The 25,011-nt window shown below is 46.3% G+C and overlaps 1 protein-coding gene across 3 annotated transcripts in view; it reads right to left on the reverse strand.

Annotated features, from left to right (window-relative positions):
• ARAP3 (ArfGAP with RhoGAP domain, ankyrin repeat and PH domain 3) overlaps positions 1-25,011 on the reverse strand; it is a 194,453-nt gene that overhangs the window by 37,967 nt on the left and 131,475 nt on the right. For all 3 annotated transcript variants that reach the window (XM_088447431.1, XM_088447432.1, XM_088447430.1), the window contains 8 exons: positions 20,749-20,899; positions 13,304-13,438; positions 10,962-11,115; positions 9,366-9,468; positions 9,079-9,277; positions 8,651-8,714; positions 6,578-6,741; positions 5,324-5,536 (listed from right to left, as the gene is read on the reverse strand). In XM_088447431.1, the coding sequence (XP_088303557.1) occupies positions 5,324-5,536; positions 6,578-6,741; positions 8,651-8,714; positions 9,079-9,277; positions 9,366-9,468; positions 10,962-11,115; positions 13,304-13,438; positions 20,749-20,899 (1,183 nt within the window). The remainder of the gene's footprint in view (positions 1-5,323; positions 5,537-6,577; positions 6,742-8,650; positions 8,715-9,078; positions 9,278-9,365; positions 9,469-10,961; positions 11,116-13,303; positions 13,439-20,748; positions 20,900-25,011) is intronic.

Below are 25,011 nucleotides of genomic sequence, written 5' to 3' on the forward strand. Positions count from 1 at the left end.
ATAGGGAATATAGAGTGTAAGCTCCACTGGGGCAGGGACTGATGTGAATGGCCAAATAAACTCTGTAAAGCGCTGCGGAATATGTGTGCGCTATATAAATAACTGGTAATAATAATAATAATAATAATATTTCATGTATTGCAGGTGGTTTACAGGATTATAGCTCATTTGTTTATCGGACACTTGTTTATATTTTGGGCAGGTCATCCCGCTATGCTAGTTTGGGTTGAGAGGCATTAGTGCCCTGTATACGGATGTCAGTGGAGGACTTTGGTTCTCCTTTGGTCTTAGCAATTCACCTGGGAGGGAATGATTTGTGCCGGCAGATGTCGCTTTACTTGCGGCACACTATTTGTTCATGATTTGGGTGGGTTGCTTGGCTTTGGCCAGATGTCGTGATATTTTGTCCGATATTGTGCTAGCCTTTCCTGGTGATGTAGGTGCATGGTTGGGGGGGGGGGGGGGAGATTTGTGGAGCATCACCCTTTAATGGGGTACAAGATGCCTAGAAGGGTCAAATTTCATTTATAGAGTGTTTTTTGTTCGGTGTGGGGAGGTTTTAGAGAGTAGGTTGTATGGTGGCGGGCATGTTCCATCATTGGGAACTTGTGTGGCGGGAAAGAACGGCGGTATCTATAAAGCGTCCACCTTGCTGCAGTATGAGCGGTGCGCCTCCGTCAATGCACTGGTTAGGCTGATTTTACCCTACTGGGGTCAGAGGCTAAAATAGTGCATTGGGATGGGGCTGGATACCGTCTCACTTGCCAGAGAGGGATATCGGCCCTTGCAAGTTTTATATCACTATTACACTTGAATTGGGATATTGGCCCGTTCAGTGAGTGTTTTTACATCCTTGCATAAGTCAAGTGTGGGGCCTCAGGTTACTGGACGTTCTTTCTTATGCCACCATACTCTGATTGTAAAATAAATAAAGCTGACCATATATTTTTGATCGCATATATACTTGGTCTGTCTCTTTATTTTATTTAAGCTTGGTTTAATAACTTTGTGGTTGCACGTATTATCTGCGGATGGGGAGTTTAATGCCCTGTATGGATTGGTGGATTCACACATAAGGGGCGGGCCAGTGATGTCACAGCAACTCAGAAGACTGCATCCTCAGTACACTGGTCTTCTAATGTGGGAGCAGCTTCAGTTGATGGTAATGTAGTTGGGTAGTAATACTTTACTTCTTACTGAGCTGCAATGGAAAAGTAATGTTACGCTGAACAATGTACTTAACCTCCATGGTTCATATCTGCATATTTCAATTTTGCAGTTTAGTGATCCTTTAAATGCTTCTTTGGCCTTTTGCTGAGATGTATGTAAGCAAGAGGAATTTAAAAAAGAAACAAAACAGATTGTCAAAATATCAATTACATTTAATAAAAGAGGAACGTGTACACTTTGTCCTATTGTTGCTTTTCATGAATTTTAATTTCATGGGTTACTGAGCAGTACCTCCGTTTTATGGTAAATTGCAAATGAATTAACGACAAAGATCAACCTCACAATTCTGTAGCAGGACACAGGATGTTATGTATGGGAAAAAGTGAGTGCCATTGCTCACATGCCTGCCGCAGTGTAATCACAGCTATGTGAGATGTATGATACAGCTGTTTTACTGACTCAGGGGCTGCTACTTGTTTCCATTAAGCACAAAACGTAATTGCTATTTTTTATTCATCTGACACTGAGGGGTCTATTTACTAAGCAGTGTTAGGAGACAGAGTGAAAAGTGATAAGGTGCCAGCCAATCAGCTCCCAACTGTCATCTCACAGGCTGTGTTTGAAAAATGACAATTGGGAGCTGATTGGCTGGTACCTTATCACTTTTCACTCTGTCTCCTAACACTGCTTAGTAAATAGACCCCTGAAAGTGTTAGTCATTTATTGATGGTCATTTGTCCAATGGGTATTTAATGAGCACACTAGGCAGAACTGGATGTGTGAAAAGGATACACAAGTACGGGTCTCTCTGATCACTGTATATATATTACTATAGTAGCTGGGATACCCGGAGATGCCCGGGCTGATGAATGGACCATGAAGTACATCTGCAGCCTTCATTTTTTACATTGCCCTCATCTATAGCCCCAATCCATAGATCCTGAAGAGGACCCCACTGTTTGTTAACAGGGTTTTAGCGTCGAAAATGACCTATCTATCCATTTAGACATTGTTACCTCAACACTGAGGTATAAACAATGTTGTTTTGTTTTTCCATGAGGAGCCAGAATGAAAAGGCTGTTGGAAGCCCCCACTCTTGAACATGCCGCATACAACTTCCCAGGGGAAAAGCAAGGAGTTTGCAGGCCAATGCCTGCTGCCTTCAAAGATTAACCTTGGGCATTATTGGTGGTCATTGCAAAAGAGAGTCAGATTAGAAATGGAATACAAATGGCATGTCTGTTGGTATGAGTGGGCTGAGCGGAATGAAGACATACCCTCTTGTACCACATCCTCGAATATAGCGAAAAACCTAATCCTGGTCAAAATACGTTCACCACCATGCCAAATTTAGTGGAGCTACGGTATTGCCTGGCACCATAGTAAACAGACACTAGTCATCTGCTCCTGGTCATCGGCTATTCTGAGATCTGATAGCAGATTTATTGACAACATCAAAGAAACTAGCTACCGCTCTATAAATCTATAGAAAATTATCCCTTACTGTTTAGATTCAACAAATACAACAGGACAATACAAAATCTATGATTGTGTCCTTTTAACCTTTTTGGCAATTTTGATGGCCAGTTTGATCATTTTAAATAGAGTGACGATTGATCATGACTGGGACTGGTAGAAAATAGAGATGGATGACGGCCGCGATGTGACAGCGTGTCGGCTGGATGCGCTAACATGGCCGCAGCACGTAACAGCCTGTCCTGCACTCAGACTTAGTGGTTGGATCAACTCATTTGATAAACATTATGTCCTAATAATCTCTACTAAAGAATCTTCATTGCTCTCAGTCTATATAGCGCAGGATACCCCTCTTTCCCAGAAAACATAATGAAAGCAAAACTCTCCACCTGTTAATTTCGGGTTGGGTACATAATGCCTGCGCTCAGGATGGTCAAAACCCGACACCGGCATCCCGACAGGTCAGTATCCTAACCCTCCCCCTCTTCCTGCCCCTAACCCTCCCCCCCTAGTGCCTAAACCTAACCTCCACCTCCCCACACCCTAAACCTAACCCTCCCCCTTAGTGCCTAACCCTAACCCCCACCTCCCCGCACCCTAAACCTAACCCTCCCCCTTAGTGCCTAACCCTAACCCTCCCCCTCCCCGCACCCTAAACCAAACCCTCCCCCTTAGTGCCTAACTCTAACCCTCCCCCTCCCCGCACCCTAAACCTAACCCTCCCCCTTAGCGCATAACCCTCCCCCTCCCCGCACCCTAAACCTAACCCTCCCCCTCTTCCTGCCCCTAACCTTCTCTACCTAGTGCCTAAACCTAACCTCCACCTCCCGGCACCCTAAACCTAACCCTCCCCCTTAGTGCCTAACCCTAACCCTCCCCCTCCCTGCACCCTAAACCTAACCCTCCCCCTCTTCCTGCCCCTAACCCTCTCTACCTAGTGCCTAAACCTAACCTCCACCTCCCGGCACCCTAAACCTAACCCTCCCCCTTAGTGCCTAACCCTAACCATCCCCCTCCCCGCACCCTAAACCTAACCCTCCCCCTTAGTGCCTAACCCTAACCCCCACCTCCCTACACCCTAAACCTAACCCTCCCCCTTAGTGCCTAACCCTAACCCCCACCTCCCTACACCCTAAACCTAACCCTCCCCCTCTTCCTGCCCCTAACCCTCTCTACCTAGTGCCTAAACCTAACCTCCACCTCCCTACACCCTAAACCTAACCCTCCCCCTTAGTGCCTAACCCTAACCCTCACCTCCCCGCACCCTAAACCTAACCCTCCCCCTCTTCCTGCCCCTAACCCTCTCTACCTAGTGCCTAAACCTAACCTCCACCTCCCGGCACCCTAAACCTAACCCTCCCCCTTAGTGCCTAACCCTAACCCTCACCTCTCCGCACCCTAAACCTAACCCTCCCCCTCTTCCTGCCCCTAACCCTCTCTACCTAGTGCCTAAACCTAACCTCCACCTCCCGGCACCCTAAACCTAACCCTCCCCCTTAGTGCCTAACCCTAACCCTCCCCCTCCCCGCACCCTAAACCTAACCCTCCCCCTTAGTGCCTAACCCTAACCCCCACCTCCCTACACCCTAAACCTAACCCTCCCCCTTAGTGCCTAACCCTAACCCCCACCTCCCTACACCCTAAATCTAACCCTCCCCCTCTTCCTGCCCCTAACCCTCTCTACCTAGTGCCTAAACCTAACCTCCACCTCCCGCCACCCTAAACCTAACCCTCCCCCTTAGTGCCTAACCCTAACCCTCACCTCCCCGCACCCTAAACCTAACCCTCCCCCTCTTCCTGCCCCTAACCCTCTCTACCTAGTGCCTAAACCTAACCTCCACCTCTCGGCACCCTAAACCTAACCCTCCCCCTTAGTGCCTAACCCTAACCCTCCCCGCACCCTAAACCTAACCCTCCCCCTTAGTGCCTAACCCTAACCCCCACCTCCCTACACCCTAAACCTAACCCTCCCCCTTAGTGCCTAACCCTAACCCCCACCTCCCTACACCCTAAACCTAACCCTCCCCCTCTTCCTGCCCCTAACCCTCTCTACCTAGTGCCTAAACCTAACCTCCACCTCCCGGCACCCTAAACCTAACCCTCCCCCTTAGTGCCTAACCCTAACCCTCACCTCCCCGCACCCTAAACCTAACCCTCCCCCTCTTCCTGCCCCTAACCCTCTCTACCTAGTGCCTAAACCTAACCTCCACCTCCCGGCACCCTAAACCTAACCCTCCCCCTTAGTGCCTAACCCTAACCCTCACCTCTCCGCACCCTAAACCTAACCCTCCCCCTCTTCCTGCCCCTAACCCTCTCTACCTAGTGCCTAAACCTAACCTCCACCTCCCGGCACTCTAAACCTAACCCTCCCCCTTAGTGCCTAACCCTTACCCCTGACAGGATTATGACCAGATCCTGTTATGTTCACATATATGACTAAATAATCTGTACTTGGATTCTTAAATTAAGTGTTAGATCCACTTTTAAAAGGATTTAATATGGATGCTGTACCTGCTCTTCTATTATAGATATATACAGGAGCTTATACCATGAAGAGCTTTTATTACCTGTATTACAATAAAGGAATAACAGTAAGCCGGCCATGTACAGTATCCCTGTTTCTGGGATGGCGGCCAGAGGAACCTCTTTATACCGTGACGTGATCAAGGTGATTTACCTGCAGCTTCTTTCCACTGTGGGTGAAGTTCTGTGGTGAAAATGGGATCATCCAATTCCCTGAAAAACCTCTTCAGCACATCTGTCACATCTTCGATGAAGTTGTCATTGATACGCAGTTTGACGTTGCGTGCATCTCGGCGGAACTCGTCCATCAGCAGCTTTATCCGAGACTTGGCGCCGTTTTTACGGTATATTCCCTCATGACACAGGCCTGCAACGGGATTTCAGACCAACACACTCAATACCCCCTGGCACAGATATCTGGTAAGTACGCCAATGTACAGTACAGAATATATGCAATAACCTACTATACACCGACTAGTAATACACCGCCAGGATTTGTGTTGAGTCGCCCACCGGCGGCAGCTCTGAGTCAGACGAATCTCAGCATTTCTGGGTGGAAACTGGGCGGTAAAAATAACAAGGCACGTAAGAGAACCATCTTGTGGGAGTGTTAGGGCGTGGACACGTAGTCAGAGATCCATTCTATTCTACATTGTGCGTATGGCGAGGGGACGCCAGTTTCTGACGAATCTCTTGCACTCAGCATGCGCAGTGGCGTATCATGGGTGCAGGGTGTACAGTGCACACAGGCACATCGGCCGCACCCATGGCACTATCATTTTAGTGATGCATTCAGGAAGATGGTGCCGCGTAGGAACATGCGCCATGTTTCTGAATTTATCACTGGAAATAAGGCGCCTCGGAAGAAGCTCAGGAAGCTGGCGCACTGCGCAGGTGAGACACATTTCATCAGGTACGGGGGCGCTTCGTAGGTGGGGGGCCCGCTACAAATGGGCTAACCAGTTCTTAATATGCCCCCCGAGCATAGGGTAGTTATAAGTACTCATACTAGTAATGGCGGCTGCGCTTGCGGACAGAAAAAAGTATTGACGCTGCTGTCGCAGAGGTGTGTGCGACCATCAGCAGATACTCGCATATGCATTCCGCTTGAAACTCAGACGCATTGGGATCTGCGCGTGACTCATAGTAAAGCCCCGTTCTCCGCAACGCTGCACTTCTGCAATATAGCCAGTCCTGCCGCATGACGTACTGAAATTGCAACCACTGAGACATAACTTTTATCATTTGAATACATCTGCGCTATACGCACCAATTAAAGGAATATACATCTTAAACTGTAAATAATTGTGTCCTCATCGGGAATATTAAATAATTTTCAATGTTGCAGAAATGTTTTCTGGAGATTTATCCAGACCTGGATCTAATATGCGTACAATAAAAGACTCACCGTATTGAGTGAGGAAAGCAATGCAGCTGTCCACGATGATAGGGATGTCATTCCTGCTAAGCTGCTGGTCCCGTAACATGTTGCCCCCGCTGCATGCTGCTGCCTGGATGTCCGTGCTCCATGCCAGGAAATCAGCACGTGTAAACCCTTGCAGGTACAAAGTCCTTTAGAAGGAATAAGAATCACGGCATCATTAGGCTGCACAGGAAGGGAACACAAGACCCGATGCATGATAGGAGGGCTATAGGGAGGATTCTCTGCAGGTGATTGATGGAGCAAGGAAAACAGCAGCTCCTAGAGGCCAGCATGGGAAATGACCATTAATAAAACGAAGTTCAAGGCCAACATAATGAAGACACATTGAATGTATGACCTTTAGCAGAAGTCCTTTTATTATTTTCCGGGGAAGCAATTGGTGATTGGTACAGAAAAAGTAGCAGGACAATAGAGGTAATAAACTTGGTATAAGTAATATAAACCCTCAGCGAGGCTAACCCTGAACAGTGCCCAGTATAATGATATACCTACTGTACTTTCCAGCCATCCCAATCCCAGCAGGACAGACCCGTTATCAGGACGTTCATTCCTGATTTTTTTTTTTTAATATATTTTAACACTCTCAGAGAGCTCATCTATTTATTAGAGCATACTCCAACCTATACTACCCACTAAGGGGCGTATTAAGGACCTCATTCAGAGCCGCTCGCTATTTGCGGTCGTTCGTTCAAAAACAAGGGGTGGCTATTCAAATGAACCGTTCGCTCATTGCGGTCTGTTCACGCCTCTAAGTCTGAACGAGCGAACAAAACTTGCCCCCTTGCCGCTCGCACCATACGTCATGTCCGCTATTTATTAGATTAATCGAGTACATCGATCAGCGTATGAACTGCTCGCTATTCTTGTGGTTGGTTTTTCCTACCACTATATTGCGAGCAGTTATGACTATAAAACAACCAGGTGACGTGGTCAATGACGCTGCTGTATTAATTATGCACACCCTTAAAACGCCTGTTTTGACCTTTAAGCACGCCTGCGTTCTGAATTCCACTCCCCGTTTTCAAGCACCTTCCCCTGTTACCACCCACATACACCTCATCCTGTCAAAGTAGCAGGCATTCGCTATATAGCGAACAAACGATTTTCGGCCGCACTGACAGGTTCGCGCATGCGTATTACAAACCGTACGCATGCGCAGTTGTGCGAACATCGCTCAGTGCGAACGAGCTGCAGCTTACGAGCGGCTCTGAATCAGGCCCTAAGACAGAAGGGGGCCCCTGTGCAGTGTCCGTCAGGGGCCCCCTCCTCTCCTACTCTGCAGTGCACTGGCTGTAGCAGTAGACTCTGGGCACTAGTAAACTCTAGCGCTGTGTCAGAGTCTACTGCGCATGGCAGCCATGTTCCCGGCAATTTCCCTACTGTGCATGCGGAAAATGCTGGGAAAATGTTCGCTGCGTCATTTTGCCTGTCATTTCACGGCGCTGCTACCGCCAAAGCGAGACCCAGAGGTGGTAAGTATTGTAGAAATAAGTGCAAGGTGTGTGGTGCGGGCCCCCCCCCCGGACCTAGGAGCCGGTGTGCGCCACACAACCTGCACCCATTCTAGATGCACCCCTGTACCCACCCTAGCATACCCTTGCAATCCCCAATCTGAGCCACACTCGCTCCTCTGATTTAATCTGTGCTCTCTTCCAATTAGATTGTAAGCTTTCTGATGTGCAGGGCCCTGCCTGTCCTGTTTTTCCCTCCCTATATCATTTTTTTTTTTTACTACCAATTATATATTTTTATTTTAACAGGATAACTTTTTTCATTTCTAAACTAGCTTTATAATCGAGTCTGCTTAGTAATTATCGATCTGGTTACAAAACCATCAGATATCATAGAGGATATATTGTTTATGTTAGTGCTACAACGTAACCTAATTTGTTTCTGTGTGTGATGTGTAACGTGCAGCAAATTTAAATGCAATCTGCTCTTCTGAGCAGTGACCACCAGGTGGCGCATGTGCCCTATGTGTACTAAACCAAGCAGTCTTTTTAAATAATAATATACTCTGTATGCAACAAAACTCACCGTCCTTTCTCAACAAGTATTAATATATCTTTCTTTTCTGAATTTTCAGTGCTTGGCGATACGGCTAGTGTCAAGAAAAAAGCAAACAATAATCACTATAGACAGAAGACATATTTCAGTACACTTTCTATTATTTAAAATATAATTAAATAATATATATAACAGGTACCACCAGTTAAACATACTATACTGTGGTCTTTAACAATGTGGTTTGTTGGACAGATGACAGGTTCCCCAGCTGACTTGTACTGGGGACCAGAGCTGTTGGGGGGGGGGGAGGGGGGATATAGTTACAGACCCATCTGACAGATGTGGTGGTTGGAGTCAGTCACACCCATACAGAAGCATTGGCACAGTGACCGCTGAACTCCAGTTATCATTGGTGAAGACAACAGTAGAAATCTGCCTTTATAAGTAATAAAACTCACTGAGCTCTTGGAGACTACGCAGATTGACGGTGTCCTCTGCCGCACCTTGCTCCTCGGGGCAGATGAACAGGTGACATTTCTGTAACAGGAAGAAACCCTCCATCCACTGATCTGGGTTCAGCATGGCTTTGTAGCGCATCCTCCCCACCCGCTGGAATTCATACCCCAAAAGGCAGTGACAACTGATTGGGGTGAACCACTGCAAGGAGATGAGAAGTTTCTGTCAGGGGCCCAGTACAGAATTATCGGGCATAGATGTAAATTATAGCTATAATAAACCCCCTCACCTTCCCTATGGCGCTTGTCCAGGTCTGGAGTGTTTCAGGAGCATCGGTGCCAAACTGGTACACTTTTTCCGACGCTAGGAAAATCTCAAATGTGAAGCGAAACCTAAAACATAGGACACATGTATCTCAGAGTTATTGTCCATCGACACACCGATGTCTGGTACAGGGACCCGCGATAGGCTTGTGCGTTCCATTGAGCTTCATAATTTACTTTCATTTGTCTGTGTTAATCATTGCACTGCTGGACTATTGGATCTGCCTTCTACAAACACCTTCCGGCTCCACGAAGGTTCTTTCCACCTACCTGGGGAATATCTGACACCTACACACGACTGCACAGAGCTGCAAGGAAGCCTTATCCTTTGGCAATTCACACTTCATGGACTAGTGACGTGGAGCTGGTAATTAACTATCTCTAATTGTTTAAAGACATTGCATCCGGAACTATCTTCGCATCAGTACACAGCCACTCAGCTCTTTGAACCTTATTGCAATATGTTGCAATACCTATACCCCAAGAAACGCCTTATATAGGGTGTTATACATTTCCTATTGATATGGTTCTATTTTGTTTGTTTATATTTCAGTTTTGTTGTAGTTTATGGAACGCTTGTGGTAATAAATATTTTTACTATATATTGTAACACAGATCTTAATCAGTTATTTTGGGCACATATTGTGCTGTATTGCACTGTTACTGTTTTTGCATGGTGCATAAAACTGACTGCTGGCATCTGTCTACTGGAGTCAATGTCTACTTCCTTAAAAGGTCAACCACTGTACAGTATGTAAATTGCTATTGATGCTTTTACTGGAAGAAGTGAATAACAGTTCTCTGCTCATTATAACTATGGTTTTCCCACTGCTATAGGATAAAGAATTATAAACAAATTAAGCCTTAAGGACTTCTGTATTTATATAAAAAATACTAATAATCCATATTATTATTATTATCATTTATTTATATGGCGCCATAAATGTTCTGCAGCGCCTTACAAAGTACATAAACAAATTGTAGGCAAGCGACTTACAGAACAATACAATACAGGACATGGATAATATATATTGCTACATTAGTGACCATAACACCCAGATAAGCAACAGAGCATAAGTAACCAAGTGTTAGGTGCCCTGGTGGTGAGTAAGAAGTAGATGAAACTAAAGTATGGAGAAGCACAAGAGGGTAGAGGGCCCTGCTCGTAAGAGCTTATATAAAACAATGATAACAATGTGACACCTACAGGCTATGAGGAGGTACTACATTTAGTGAATGAGAACTGTCATAGATTAAACCAGAGGTTCCTAAACTCGTTTCTCCAGGCACCCTAGCAGTCCAGGCTTTAAGGATATCAATGCCTCAGCACAGGTGGCTTAATTAGTACCTCAGACAATTTGATTTAACCATCTGTGCTCAATCTTGGACATCCTTAAAACCTGACCTGTCTTGAGGATCGAGTTTGGGAATCACTGGATTAAACACTCACACGCCTTTAATGTAGTATTTAGTGTATGTTTCTTTATGTTGGTCTGATTTACTGACATGACCGACATTCCCCATTAAATTCTCTGCCAGCTTAGTGTGATCCTGGCTCGTACCTTTCCACTGGGACGGGGCAGTTTAAGATGTCCACCTTATTTACTCCCATACAAACGACTTCTGATGGCTCGATCTTTCCGATTTGCTCTGTGCCTTTATCATTCTCGTAGAAGATGAGGGACTTTTCCAGGACACACCAGTGTTTGTGGAATTCTGAGCAATGAAAAACCTACAGATTAATCCTGGATGTCCTTCTCTTCTACAACTCTGCAATAAGAGGCTTTTACATTGTGTCATCCTGTCTCACCATACAGGGGGGAGATGTACTAAGCCTTGGAGAGAGATAAATTGCCAACCAATCAGCTCCTAACTGTCATTTTACAGTCTGTGGGGTCTATTTACTAAACCGTGGAGAGAGATAAAGTGAACTGAGATAAAGTACCAGCCAATCATCTCCTAACTGCCAAGTCACAGGCTGTGTTTGAAAAATGACAGCAGTTGGTTGGTTGTCTCCATGCAAGGCTTAGTAAACAGAACCCTGTGTTTGAAAAATGATGCTTAGGAGCTGATTGGTTGGAACTTTATCTCTCTCCAAGGCTTAATACATGTACCCCAGGGTCAGTAAGCTGGATGATTATTATTTTTTTTTCTTTTACTTTGTCCACATAGTTTGCGGCACTTTCCTCCACACTGTATATGTGGAAAACACTGGCCGTTCAGAGGCAGGAATTACTCATTGTCATCGCAGTCTATTACTGCTAATAAACGTGGGTGTATGTTATTGCCACATATTAAATATCTGTCACATTAAGTCCTGTCTACAACAAGGTACTGACACTGATGATTCCTTTCCCTGGACAGTGAGCACAAATGAATGCCTAATGTTCCGGTAGAGAGCCGCCATGTTTATTATGTGACATCCAGCAGGTCAGAATTACAATTATCTCTGTTGCCTCTGGAATCCAGGACAGCATAAAACGTGAGCGGATCTGCCACTAATGCAGCTAGATGTTATCCCCAAGTATCTCGCCTGCAGCAATTACATTTGTAATTAGATATGTGCGCGGACCCCCGTGTTTTGGTTTTGGAAAACCCACCCTCAAATGTTTTGGTTCAGATTCAGTTTTGAATTTCTCTAAAACTGATAAAAACAGCTAAAATCATATAATTTGGTCCTGTTTACATGCAATCCAATTCCACAGATTTGCTTTTTTAAATCCGAGTTCAGAACTTACAGCAGACCTGAGCCGGGACTTGGTTCTACTCAGAACCCTGAAAAGTGATCTGATCTGGGATTCAGTTCGACACAGAACCCCAACGTTCGAGTGTGTTCGTTTTCCAGGTAAACCGCTCTGCGCATAAGCAGAACGGGTCCTGCGATCTCGCCCGCAGACCCTCCAAAGCCGCAGCATGACTGACATACTGCGGCATTTGGGGGGCGTGGCTGCCCATCATTCCCGGAAACGGGGAGGTGTTCCCCCCCGTTTTCAAGGAAGGATGATGCTGGCGAAAGGAGCAACCCTCGCGACCATCAGTCAAGATGGTGATCCCATGCTGTGACCTCGGTCGCGTCGCTGGGATCGCAGATGCAGCAGGAGGTGTCTGTTTCCTACATACACCCCCTGCTGCTTTGCATTTGAGATGGACGGAATTGTACAGCCGCTAAGTGCTCAAAATATTATAAAATAAAGCAGCAGATTAAGACGCATATTTTAAGAAAAAAACCATGTGGCGCAGCTAAATCGCAAAGTCCTTGGTGTGCGCCAAATGGTGCTATTTGGCGTGATTTGAGGATAGGTACTTGTGGGCATCTCGACCGAGAGAGGGATCCACAACAATTCAAAATGTAACACACTCTTAACAGGACTTTGATAGCTGATTAGCTGCAGCGGGTTTCATACATTGTATTACGAGCATTTATCAGAAGTCGCTTGGCTTCACACCAGTTCGCAGGCTTGCAATACATGTAATTCTGCTTGCTACTTTCCTTTGTCATAGTAATTTTACACTAACTGCTAACACCTATATATTACACCCAGGGGCGTCTTAAGAGAGGAGGGGGCCCGTGTGCACTCCCCGTGCGGGGCCCCCTCCTCTCTCTCTGGTGGCCGGCAGCCGACTGGCACGGCTGGCCAGCCACCGGAGCATTAGTAGACTCTGGGCACTAGAGTGTGCCTGGAGTCTACTGCACATGTCCAGAACGCCGGAAAAATGGCCGCGGCGGCCATTTTCCGGTGTTCTGAGCAGAAGCTGACACCGCCGCGGGACCACGGACAGGTAAGTTTAAAATAATATAGGTGCAGGGTGTGCGGTGCCCCCCTGGACCCAGGGGCCCTTGTGCCCCGCACACACTGCACCCATTATAGATATGCCACTGATTACACCACAGTAAGAGCTTTACCATCTTTCATCTTCTTAGCTGTGAAAGTCTTGCTCACGCCAATGGCCTTGTTCAAATACCCAGAACGCACCAAGGGCTGCATGATCTCATCGTACACTCTAGCTTGGTACGAGTCGTCTGGAGGAAGGCCTTCAGCTGCAGGAGTAACGAGCACAACATTATCATTGATGCGGTCATCCAAACGTGTTCATTATCAATGTATAAATAGTGTACATATAACTACAACACTAAAAGAAACGAGTCAATGTGTTAAGTATATATATATATATATATATATATATATAATAAAGGTGCTGTCAATCACTTAAATGTTTTATTACAATAAAATATTAATACCACAGCTTAAAATAGCAATATATATATATACGTTAGATACTGTATAAAACCTGTACACAAAGAGACATACCGTATGCCCTTATTCTAGGTACATAAAACAACAACACTTAAAGCACTAGTTAGATTACTGTAGATATTGTTAATAGCACATTTGGATTCTGCAGAATAATTGTTACTAATTGTAGCAGCTAGATTTGTTAGTTGCCGCACAAGTGCTGTTAATTCACTAGTCCATTTAGGGCAGTTCACTTGTTAGTATGCAAACACACTTATTAAATAGACTTACGCTGGGTACACACTGACAGATATCTTGGCCGATCAATTGATCGGCCAATATATCTGCTGCCCGTCGGCCAGTGTGTACCAGCGATATGTCTGTGAACGGCGTCTTTCGCAGACATATTGCGTTGGCTGCGCTGCACAGCTGATGAAGAGATATGTCTGCAGACCGCCCGTACACACACAGCGGCAGCCGCAGGGAGGCAGACACGCCCCCCCCCTGCCGGGACACGCCCCTGACCCACCCCCTGCCCGCTGGGACCCGCTGCAGCATGCACATGATGGTAGTTCAATGTGTATGAATGACCATCATCTGCAGATATATCGCTTAGGTGTGTACCCACCATTAGTGTGCCAACCAATTTTTTTCTTTGCAGATAAACGTTATTAGTGGCTAGTTGCTGAAATCAAGCTGATGTAGCTTAAGCTAAAAGCAGTGCCACAAATAGTTAGTATGTAAATTGATTATTGCAGAGTAGGAATATAATGGGGAGAATAATATGGACCAATTACCGCTCGCAGTCCCAACTTTCTCTTGTGGCTCAACTACCGTGAGACAGGAGCAGAATCTCCCCTAGATGTAGAGTGCACTACAGCTCACCACTTCTTTGGAGACAAGAGTTCCTCACTGCCAAAGGAGAATTTCTGACCAAAGCAGTCCCAAGCCGTGCCGTAATTATGGGGGCAAAGTACTAACGCGTTTCTCCGCCTATGCGCATGTGCAGAACGGGTCCTGCAATCTCGCTCACAGATCTCCCAAGCAGCAGCATGATGGACATGTTGTGGCGCGTCGCAGATTCCTGTGTGTGCAGGAACCGTTCTGCGCCTGGGCATAACGGGTCCTGGATGATCGCACGCAGCCCCTGCTATGCCTCTGCCTGATTGAAAAGCAGAGACATTTACGGGGTGATGCAGGGCCGGGGCGGCCGGCGTTTCCGGAAAGTGGGTAGGGAGTGGCGAGGTGATGGTCGTGATGGTTATCCCAGCCTGCGACGCTGGCCGCAGTGCTGTGATAGCAAATGCAGCAGGGGGGTATCAGACAGCTCCTGCTGCATTTCCTTATTTGCCAGGACAGACTGGCAGAGCTGCTTGTGTGCGGCTTTGCAACTCCATCCTCTGCTGAATCAGCCCCTAAGATGCAAAACTGAGGAAAAAGTAAGACAATAAAGGAAAAAGCTGTAAAATTGGGGAAACATTATGCAGCACAGTAATGGTGTCAGGCACAACAGGGATATGTGTGTGAGGACACATCTGTGCATGTACGCTGTACTCCACTAATGGAAATGTGTACTAGACTGTAGCAATGTGACAAGACGCTAATCTGAGAAAAAAAGGGCGATATGTCTGAGATGCACCATGCTTCCTGCCACGTAGAATTATGTGATTTTACTAGGGGTGAGCGGGTTCGGATTTACTCGGTTCCTATCGCCACTTAACGCAAGTTCGGATTAGTTCGGATTTATTTTATTGGCTATCCAAAACACGTGATAGCCGATAGCCAATACAGTGCCATGCTGAGAACCGAGTAAATCCGAGTAAATCCGAGCCCGCTCATCCCTAGATTTTACACTGCCACGATTGCGAGAGAAGTGCAAATCCTAAGTCCCCAGCACACTACAAGTTTGTCAGCATACGGCTGCAATGCAAAAAACATGCTATGCAGTGCGATAAGGACACTAAAATGTGAAAGTACCAACCTGACTATACATGGCACAACATCCAAGTTGTGCCAAACATCTTGCGCCATATAGCGCAAAGACACTAGGATGAGGTGAATGAGGACACATGTGTATGCATCAAGCCACTAAGCTTATTCATCATTCTTGCAGGACAGCAGTTTATTTAAATCAATTTATCACAGACAGCAGATGAAGAGACGGAACAGTGGAAAATGCCAGACATCAGTAAGTGATAATAACTCAGACGTCATTCTGAAAAATGATTGTGCGTCAGTTCTGTATTTCCACCTGATATTTATAATCTTTCATGATTTTAAACAACAAAGGCCCGGACTTTTCGCCTACATTGCGTATTTTAGCAGCGGAAACTTATCGTGCGCGTACCTGCGATTCGCCCTATTCAATTCCAAAATACGCGAAAACGGAGACACGCGAAGTCCGAACAGGAGAAAAGTGGTGTCAGAATCAGGGAAATCAGCCTGAACCCCCCAAAACATGAGGAAACATTGGGGATCAATGTAGTAGTGCCCGATTTGCCCTAATTAAACTGTTTGGGGTACTTAAGTTGGTACAATTACCTCTAATTAGCATCTTTACACAAGTGGTGAAGAATAGCATAAAACAGTAATTTTAGGAGAAAATAAGTAGTCCTGACAAATTTGGGGGACCTGAAAATGGCTGCTAGCATATTTAAAAGTCGCTAAAGTGAAGTTATAAGAAATGTAAAAAACGCACCTTCAGCAAACTCCTCACCCATACTTGCAGACCCCCCAAAAGTCTATTTCGCTAGTGTTTAGGTTTGTACCCCCACTTTGCAGACCCCCCAAAAGTCTATTTCGCTAGTGTTTAGGTTTGTACCCCCACTTTGCAGACCCCCCAAAAGTCTATTTCGCTAGTGTTTAGGTTTGTACCCCCACTTTGCACTTTTTCACCCCCATTTTCAAAGTGCTTTTTTTGGGGTGTTCCTCACTTTTTTTTAGTTTTTTTTACTCAGTTATCCTTTGGGGGGCTGTCCCAAGCAGAGCCTGCCCTAGGCATAGGCATTCTAAGCAAATGCCTAGAGCATCTGGAATCCACGGCTCTGCAGCACCCACCCCTCCTCTGCCGCCATCGGAGCTCAGCAGTGCAGCAGTCAGCCAGTCAGGTGTATGTCAGAATGAGCTTCTGCACAGAGGCTCATTCTGACTAAACAGGAGACGGGTAAGATGGCCGCGACCGTGGGAGGGCATGCGAGCATGCCCGGCAGCAGCCACTCCTCCCATGGTCCTTTGTGGAGCAGAGCAGTGAGTGACAACTCACAGCTCCGCCTCCATATTAGATGCCGCCCAGCACCCGCCGCCCATCAGACCAGTCCACTCCAGGGCCAGGCATTTGAAGAGAAGACAGACACCAGTCCAGTGGCCCAAGAGTCAAAATGGTCCCACTCCAGCCTGGCTGACCTGAGACCACCAGGTAAGAGTAAAGTCTCAGGGTGAGTTTGCTTAGGCTGGGAGAGGGCCGGAGCACTCAGCGGGCAGAGAGGGGTTCAGGCTATATATATATATATATATATATATATATATATGTGTGTGTGTCTATATATATATATTATTGTGTGTGTGTGTCTATATATAAATATATATATGTACTTGTATATATATATATATATATACAGTCAGGTGCATAAATATTGGGACATTGACAGAATTTTCATATTTTGGCCTCTATTCACCACCACAATGGCTTTGAAACGAGACAAACAAGATGTGCTTTAACTGCAGACTTTCAGATTTAATTTGAGGGTAATTACATCGAAATCAGGTGAACGGTGTAGGAATTACAACGGTTTCTATATGTGCCTCCCACTTTTTAAGGGGCCAAAAGTAATGGGACAAACTAAACTATCCTAAATCTAACTTTCACTTTTTAATACTTTGTTGCAAATCCTTTGCAAGCAATTACAGCCTGAAGTCTGGAACGCATAGACATCACCAGACGCTGGGTTTCATCCCTGGTGATGCTCTGCCAGGCCTCTACTGCAAATGTCTTCAGTTCCTGCTTGTTCTTGGGGCATTTTCCATTCAGGTTTGTCTTCATTAAGTGAAATGCATGCTCAATCAGATTCAGGTCAGGGGATTGACTTGGCCATTGCATAACATTCCACTTTTTAGCCTTAAAAAACTCTTTGGTTGCTTTTGCAGTATGCTTCAATAAATACAAGGAAACAAGTTCATACAAGTTCATACATGCCCACGCCATGACACTACCGCCACCATGCTTCACTGATGAGGTGGTATGTTTTGGATCATGAGCAGTTCCTTTCCTTTTCCATACTCTTCTCTTCCCATCACTCTGGTACAAGTTGATCTTTGTCTCATCTGTCTATAGGATGTTGTTCCAGAACTGTAATGGCTTTTTTTTTATGTTGTTTGGCAAACTCTAATCTGGTCTTCCTGTTTTTGTGGCTCACCAATGGTTTACATCTTGTGGTGAACCCTCTATATTCACTCTTGTGAAGTCTTCTCTTGATTGTTGACTTTGACACATATACACCTACCTCCTGGAGAGTGTTCTTGATTTGGCCAACTGTTGTGAAAGGGTTTTTCTTCACCAGGGAAATAATTCTTCTGTCATCCACCACAGTTGTTTTCCGTGGTCTTCCGGGTCTTTTGGTGTAGCTGAGCTCTCCAGTGCGTTCTTTCTTTTTAAGGATGTTCCAAACAGTTGATTTGGCCACACCTAATGTTTTTGCTATCTCTCTGATGAGTTTGTTTTGATTTTTCAGCCTAATGATGGCTTGCTTCACTGATAGTGACAGCTCTTTGGATCTCATATTGAGAGTCTACAGCAACTGATTCCAAATGCAAATGTTACACCTAGAATCAACTCCAGACCTTTTATCTGCTTAATTGATAATGAAATAACGAGGGAATAGCCCACACCTGTCCATGAAATAGCTTTTGAGTTGATAGTCCCATTACTTTTGGCCCCTTAAAAAGTGGGAGGCACATATAGAAACCGTTGTATTTCCTACACCGTTCGCCTGATTTGGATGTAATTACCCTCAAATTAAATATGATAGTCTGCAGTTAAAGCACATCCTGTTTGTTTCATTTCAAAGCCATTGTGGTGGTGAATAGAGGCCAAAATATGAAAATTCTGTCAATGTCCCAATATTTATGCACCTGACTATATATATATATATATATATATGTATATATATATATATATATATATCTTATATATAAGTATAATAAAATATCTTTTGGCGTCTGCGTATAAACATTAAGTTCGGTGGTGAGAATATATGTTAGGGGGCACCAGCCAAAATCATGCCTAGAGCACCAAAATGGCTTGGGCCGGCCCTGGTCCCAAGGGTGCAGAGTGGTTTCCCCAGCGATTTTGCACTTTTTCTCTCCACCTATTCAGAGGTGAATCTTTTTAGCCTATTACATTGCATTGCGTTATCGCATACGCGAAAAGTGTTTGCAATTGAATACAGTGATAAGTTTCTGTCTGCTGAAAACTCGCAAGCGGCGATACTTTTCTGCGGATCTTGGCTTTTCGCTTCTAATTGAATACGGGCCAAAGTAGTAATTACAATTTGTTACTTTGGTGTCCACAGTGCTAATAATTATAGGGTGAGTTTTATTTTCTGAATCAGAGGTAAATGGTTCAATGTAGTATTTGGGCAAAGAACGTGTCACCGAAATAGCCTCCCGTGGGCAGCACGTGGATTGAAACAATGAGCTCTTGTTTTCAGTGGAATAAATGTTTAAAGGGGATTTGTAAGCAGAGTTGATTTGGCCAGAGAAACACGTGAGCTTTTGGCTGTTATATGCAGACACTATGCCTTCTCTCACAGATACCATTTAGACATTGCACACATTGTTCTGCAGAAATCCTGCTGCTGCTGTGTAGAATGATGGTATAAGGTACAGAAATGTGCATTCAACGCTGCCAGAAATTCAAATATCTATCCATAAAAGGAAATGATGACTGAAAATGACTTGTTCTGAGAACAATAAATCAGTTTTATATGCCCCTTTGTACTGAAAATACAGTAATTTCTCATGTCTGACAGTTTATTCATGCAAAAGACATTACTTTCCAGCATTTCGCGGTCATTTAAAAGAGCCAAACATTTTTGGGCCCTGTGCTCTGATGCAGGAGAGAACAGGGCCTGTGCAAGCCTTGGGGGCAGCACCTAATTAACACCCCATGGGGCCCTTAGTAAGATTCTGGTTTAGGGCCCCTTCCTCCCTGCAAGTTGCTAGATAACACCCAGATAACTACCAGTGATGAATTAGTATAATAACTACCTATATCAATAGATTGCATTTTCTTCTGACGGTGAAAATGTATCACACTTCGGAGGCAGCCATTTTCTCAAATTAATACAATCTATCAATTTACTAGGAACCAATATCATTATTGAGGGGCTTAGTAACTAAAATGCCTTAAAATTTATGAGGTAATGATTCCTGGGTTGGGTACAGGATGGTGGCGCTCAGGATACCGGTGGTCAGAATCGCGACAAGGTTAGGATACCGACACTGGTTGGTCAGTATCCTAACCCTTCCCCTCTCCCAACCTTTAACACTCTCTTCCTGGTGCCTAAACCTAACCTTCCTGCCGAGTGCCTAAACCTAACCTGCCCCTCACCACACCCTAAACGTAACCCTCCCCCTTTAGTACCTAACCCTAACCCTCCCTCTAGTGCCTAACCCCTAATCCTAACCCTCCCCCTAACCCTAGTACTTACCTTCAGGATGCCGGAGGTCGGGATGCCGGCACCGAGATTCTGACAGGTGTCGGGATTCTGGCGCCAGAAATCTAAGTAGCGGCATCCCGACTGTTGGGATTGTGACCAGATCCCTGACTCCTAGTGACTTGCCCAATTACAGTACATTCACATTGGTTAGCTCACAAAATGGCTGTCTCTACTGCATGTAAGAAACACTGGCATTTTTAAAATGATACTTTATGTTATCTCAGAAATGAACACGCTACCTCATATTAGTAAACGTAAACAAGATGTTAGGGTTAAGTCGCCTCCAGCTGCATTTTTTGAAGGGCATTCACAGAAAACAAAAAAATTGGATTTGCTAATAAGTATTCTTTTCTTAATGGCTGTTGTTTTAGGATGAAATACTGCAGTGATATAATTACTATTTATGCTGTGGGTGCTCGCTCTCCAGTTGTCAGCCGACTGTATGGAGAGTGTAGGACTGTCAGCTTGATCGGCAACAGACTCGGCATCAGAGAAAAACTGCATCACCGTCTTCAGCAAGTTTGGTCCTGCAACTGCACCACAGAGCACCTGGAAAACATGGCAATGCTACTGTCAATCTCCAACACCGCTGGAAAGCTAAGGTTATGGGTGTAAAAGTAACTCTACCACCTTTGCCAACTACAATCATACTATAGTAAATACATAATACATCAAATGAGAAAAAGATCAGTAGCAACTTTAATTAACAGTTACTATATAAATGTAAACAGTATGTAATGTAATTTTGCATTGGAAAGACAAAATAGGATAAAATTCTGTTAGTCTCAAATTGCGATATTCCGTACTGCGCATGCGCGTTTTTCTGCAATCCCTGTCTTTTTTTCGTGACAAGTCTGACTTGAGATGCTCTTCAAACAGAAGGCTATGATCTGCTTCGACCAGATGGCTTAGACTGGGGCTGGAATGGGCATGGACTCACAGAGAGTCAAGATAAACCTGGCCGCCGGAAGCTCTCATAGGCAGCCTCCTGAAGGGCTCCCGTGTTAGTGTAACAGTGGATAGTGATGACTGTAAAGCTGCTAATGATGACTGCTATGAAAAACACATCCATTTATTCAAACACATAAAAACGGCAGGAGCAGTGTTTAAAAAGTCACTTTACACTGCAACGAACCCTCGTTCTGCACAAATACAGAATGATTCATGTACAATTGGGAAGGGGAACTCTGCACAATTATCTATAATTGATTAAATAACGTTAAAAAATATATATTTGTGTCTGCTTCACAAAGCAATGCTCCAACACACTACGGTACTTGTCAACTGCACAGTCCGGACCAGTAACTTCAATATATTTTCATTGTATGCTGCGATTTTAAAATTTTCAGTACTGATAAAATTAGGAAGGGTCGATATATATTCTGTAAAGGGTCAAGCAAGGCTGGGTCTCATTATAACTCATTGGGAGAGGAAGCATATCGATCTTACACTTATTGAATGTCAGGTATGCTGGTCTTTGCAGTGTGCTATTTACAGTCACGTCCAGCTGAGCACATGAATGTCACCAAGTACCTCCACCTACTTTACAAATTATCATGTGTTGCATGTTTGACAAAAATAAATGTAGAGCAAGCTTGACAGGGCTGATATAACAAGAGATATGGTAAGAACTTACCTTTGTTATCTCTGTTTCTACGAAGTCCATAGGGTCCACAGGGTTGACCTTGGGGTATAGCTGGATCTGGATCCATGGGCACCACGCAGTTAAAGCTTTAGCTGCTCCCAGGATGCACTTGGGTCCGTCCTCCTCCATACCCCGCCCCCGGCCACAGCACCTCAGTTGGTAAGCAGCCAAGGCCGGAGGAGGAGACTAAACAGAGAGAAGGAAGACTGGAACACACAAGAAACCATACTCACAGAAATGGGAGACGGAAAACCGGTGACCAGCCACACAGCCCATTTGAAGCCAGGTGCGTCAGGGCGGGCGCCCTGTGGACCCTATGGACTTTGTAGAAACAGAGATAACAAAGGTAAGTTCTTACCATATCTCTTGTTTTCTACTTCAGGGTCCATAGGGGGTCCACAGGGTTGACCTTGGGGATGTCCCAAAGCAGTACAACTAAGGGCGGGGACGCTCCTGTGCTGAAAGGAGTACCCGGCGCCCAAAGGATGCATCCTGAGAGGCAAAGGTGTCAAACGCATAGAACCTCAAAAACGTTTGAATTGAAGACCAAGTGGCCGCCTTACACAGCTGAACAGCAGAAGCGCCACGTCTAGCAGCCCAAGAGGGACCCACAGAACGAGTGGAATGAGCCTTAACAGAGGCTGGCACAGGTAAGCCCTCCTGTGCATAAGCCTCACAAATAACGGAACGAAGCCAACGGGCTAACGTTTGTTTGTTGGCAGGCCAACCCCTCTTGTGAAAACCAAAGAGGATAAACAAGGAATCAGACTTCCTAACCGAAGCCGTCCGGTCTACATAAATTCTAAGCGCCCGGACCACATCTATGGAAGTCTCACCAGCTGAAAGATCAGGGGACTGAAAAGCTGGCACAACAAGTTCCTGATTAATATGGAACTTCGAGACCACTTTGGGCAAAAACTCAGGACGAGTGCGGAGCACCGCTCTGTCCTGGTGAAAAATCAGGAAAGGAGGGCGACAGGAAAGCGCCCCCAATTCAGACACCCTCCTGGCCGAAGCAATTGCCAGGAGAAAAACCGTCTTAAATGTCAGCCACTTGAGCTCCACCGCCTCAAGAGGCTCAAACGGAGGACCCTGCAGGCCCCGTAGCACCACCGCCAAGTCCGAAGGAGCCACAGGAGGCACAAAGGGAGGCTGGATCCTGAGAACACCTTGGAAAAAGGTGTGAACGTCTGGTAGTATTGCAATCCGCCGTTGAAACCACACGGACAAGGCGGACACATGAACCTTCAGAGATGCAAGGCGTAAGCCGAGATCCAATCCTGACTGAAGAAATTCCAAGATCCTAGAAACTCGGAACACCTGAGGATCATAATGTCTGGACTCACACCACTGAAAGTAAGTGTGCCACACTCTGTGATAAATCCGTGCTGAAGCAGGCTTGCGTGCCCTGAGCATGGTACCAATAACTGAACTGGAGAAGCCCCGAGACCTCAAGACGGCTGTCTCAAGAGCCACGCCGTCAAAGACAGCCGACCCAGATCCGGGTAAAGGCAGGGCCCCTGAGACAACAGGTCCCGACGCTGAGGAAGAAGGTACGGAGCGTCGATGGAGAGGCTCCTGAGATCGGAGTACCAAGGACGTCTGGGCCACGCCGGAGCTACCAGCACGAGCATGCCGCCGTCCTGCTTGAATTTCCGCAGAACCCGAGGAAGCAGGGATATCGGAGGAAACAGATACGCCAGGTGAAACGTCCATTTCACCGACAGCGCGTCCACCAGACTTGCACCTGCGTCTCTTGTCCTTGACCCGTAAACGGGCAACTTGTGATTGTGACGGGAGGCCATCAAGTCCAGCTCCGGCAGTCCCCACCTGTCCACGAGTAGCTGAAACACCTCTGGGTGAAGCGACCATTCCCCGGGATGCACGTCGTGACGGCTGAGGAAGTCCACCTCCCAATTGAGGACTCCGGGGATGAAGACCGCCGAGATCGCTGGAATGTGACCCTCCGCCCAAGTCAGGATACGAGACACCTCCGACATCGCTGCCTGACTGCGAGTTCCGCCTTGGTGGTTGATATACGCCACCGTGGTGGCGTTGTCAGACTGCACCTGTACCGCCCTTCCGTGAAGAGCGGGGCCGGACGACTGCAGGGCCCTGTATACTGCCCGCAGTTCCAGGATGTTGATGGGGAGAAGTGCTTCTTCCGCTGACCAACGACCCTGAAGCGACAAAGAGCCGGTCACTGCCCCCCAACCCCGGAGACTGGCATCCGTCGTGAGCAGGACCCAGTCCGGGATCCAAAATGGGCGCCCCTCGACCAGATGAGCTGTCTGAAGCCACCAAGCCAAAGATTGCCGAACGTCCGGAGACAACACCAGCACCTGAGAGAGGATCCGGTGAGGTAACCCGTTCCATTCTGATAGAATCAGCCCCTGCAGGTGCCGGGAATGGAACTGGGCAAATTCCACCATGTCGAATGTCGACACCATGGACCCCAGAACTCTCATAGCCGAATGGACCGACAGGCGGCAACGGCTCAGGCAACTGCGTATCCGCAGCTGTAGGGAGGCGACCTTCTCCGGAGTCAGGAAGATCCTTTGCTGACGCGAATCCAGCAGGGCTCCCAAATGAACCATCCGCTGTGATGGAATCAGGGAGGACTTTTTCCAATTTATCAACCACCCGTGTGCTTGCAGGCAAGCGATCGTCAGGTGGAGATGTTGAAGCAGTACCTCCGGGGAGCTCGCCAGCAACAGGAGGTCGTCCAGATACGGCAGCAGCCGTACATTCTGGTTCCGAAGATGTGCGGCCATGACCGCCATAATCTTCGTGAACACCCTCGGTGCCGTGGAGAGACCAAAGGGTAGCGCCCGGAACTGATAGTGGTGTTGAAGGATAGCGAACCTCAGATACCGCTGGTGTGAAGATGCTATCGGAACATGGAGGTAGGCGTCCTGGATGTCCAGGGACACCATGTAATCCCCCGGTTCCATCGCCAGAATGATGGAACGTAACGTTTCCATCCTGAACTTGGGAACTCTGAGGAATTTGTTCA

Source organism: Taudactylus pleione, unplaced genomic scaffold (genome assembly GCF_031769625.1).
Source record: "Taudactylus pleione unplaced genomic scaffold, aTauple2 ptg000431l, whole genome shotgun sequence".
Lineage (NCBI taxonomy): Eukaryota > Metazoa > Chordata > Amphibia > Anura > Myobatrachidae > Taudactylus > Taudactylus pleione.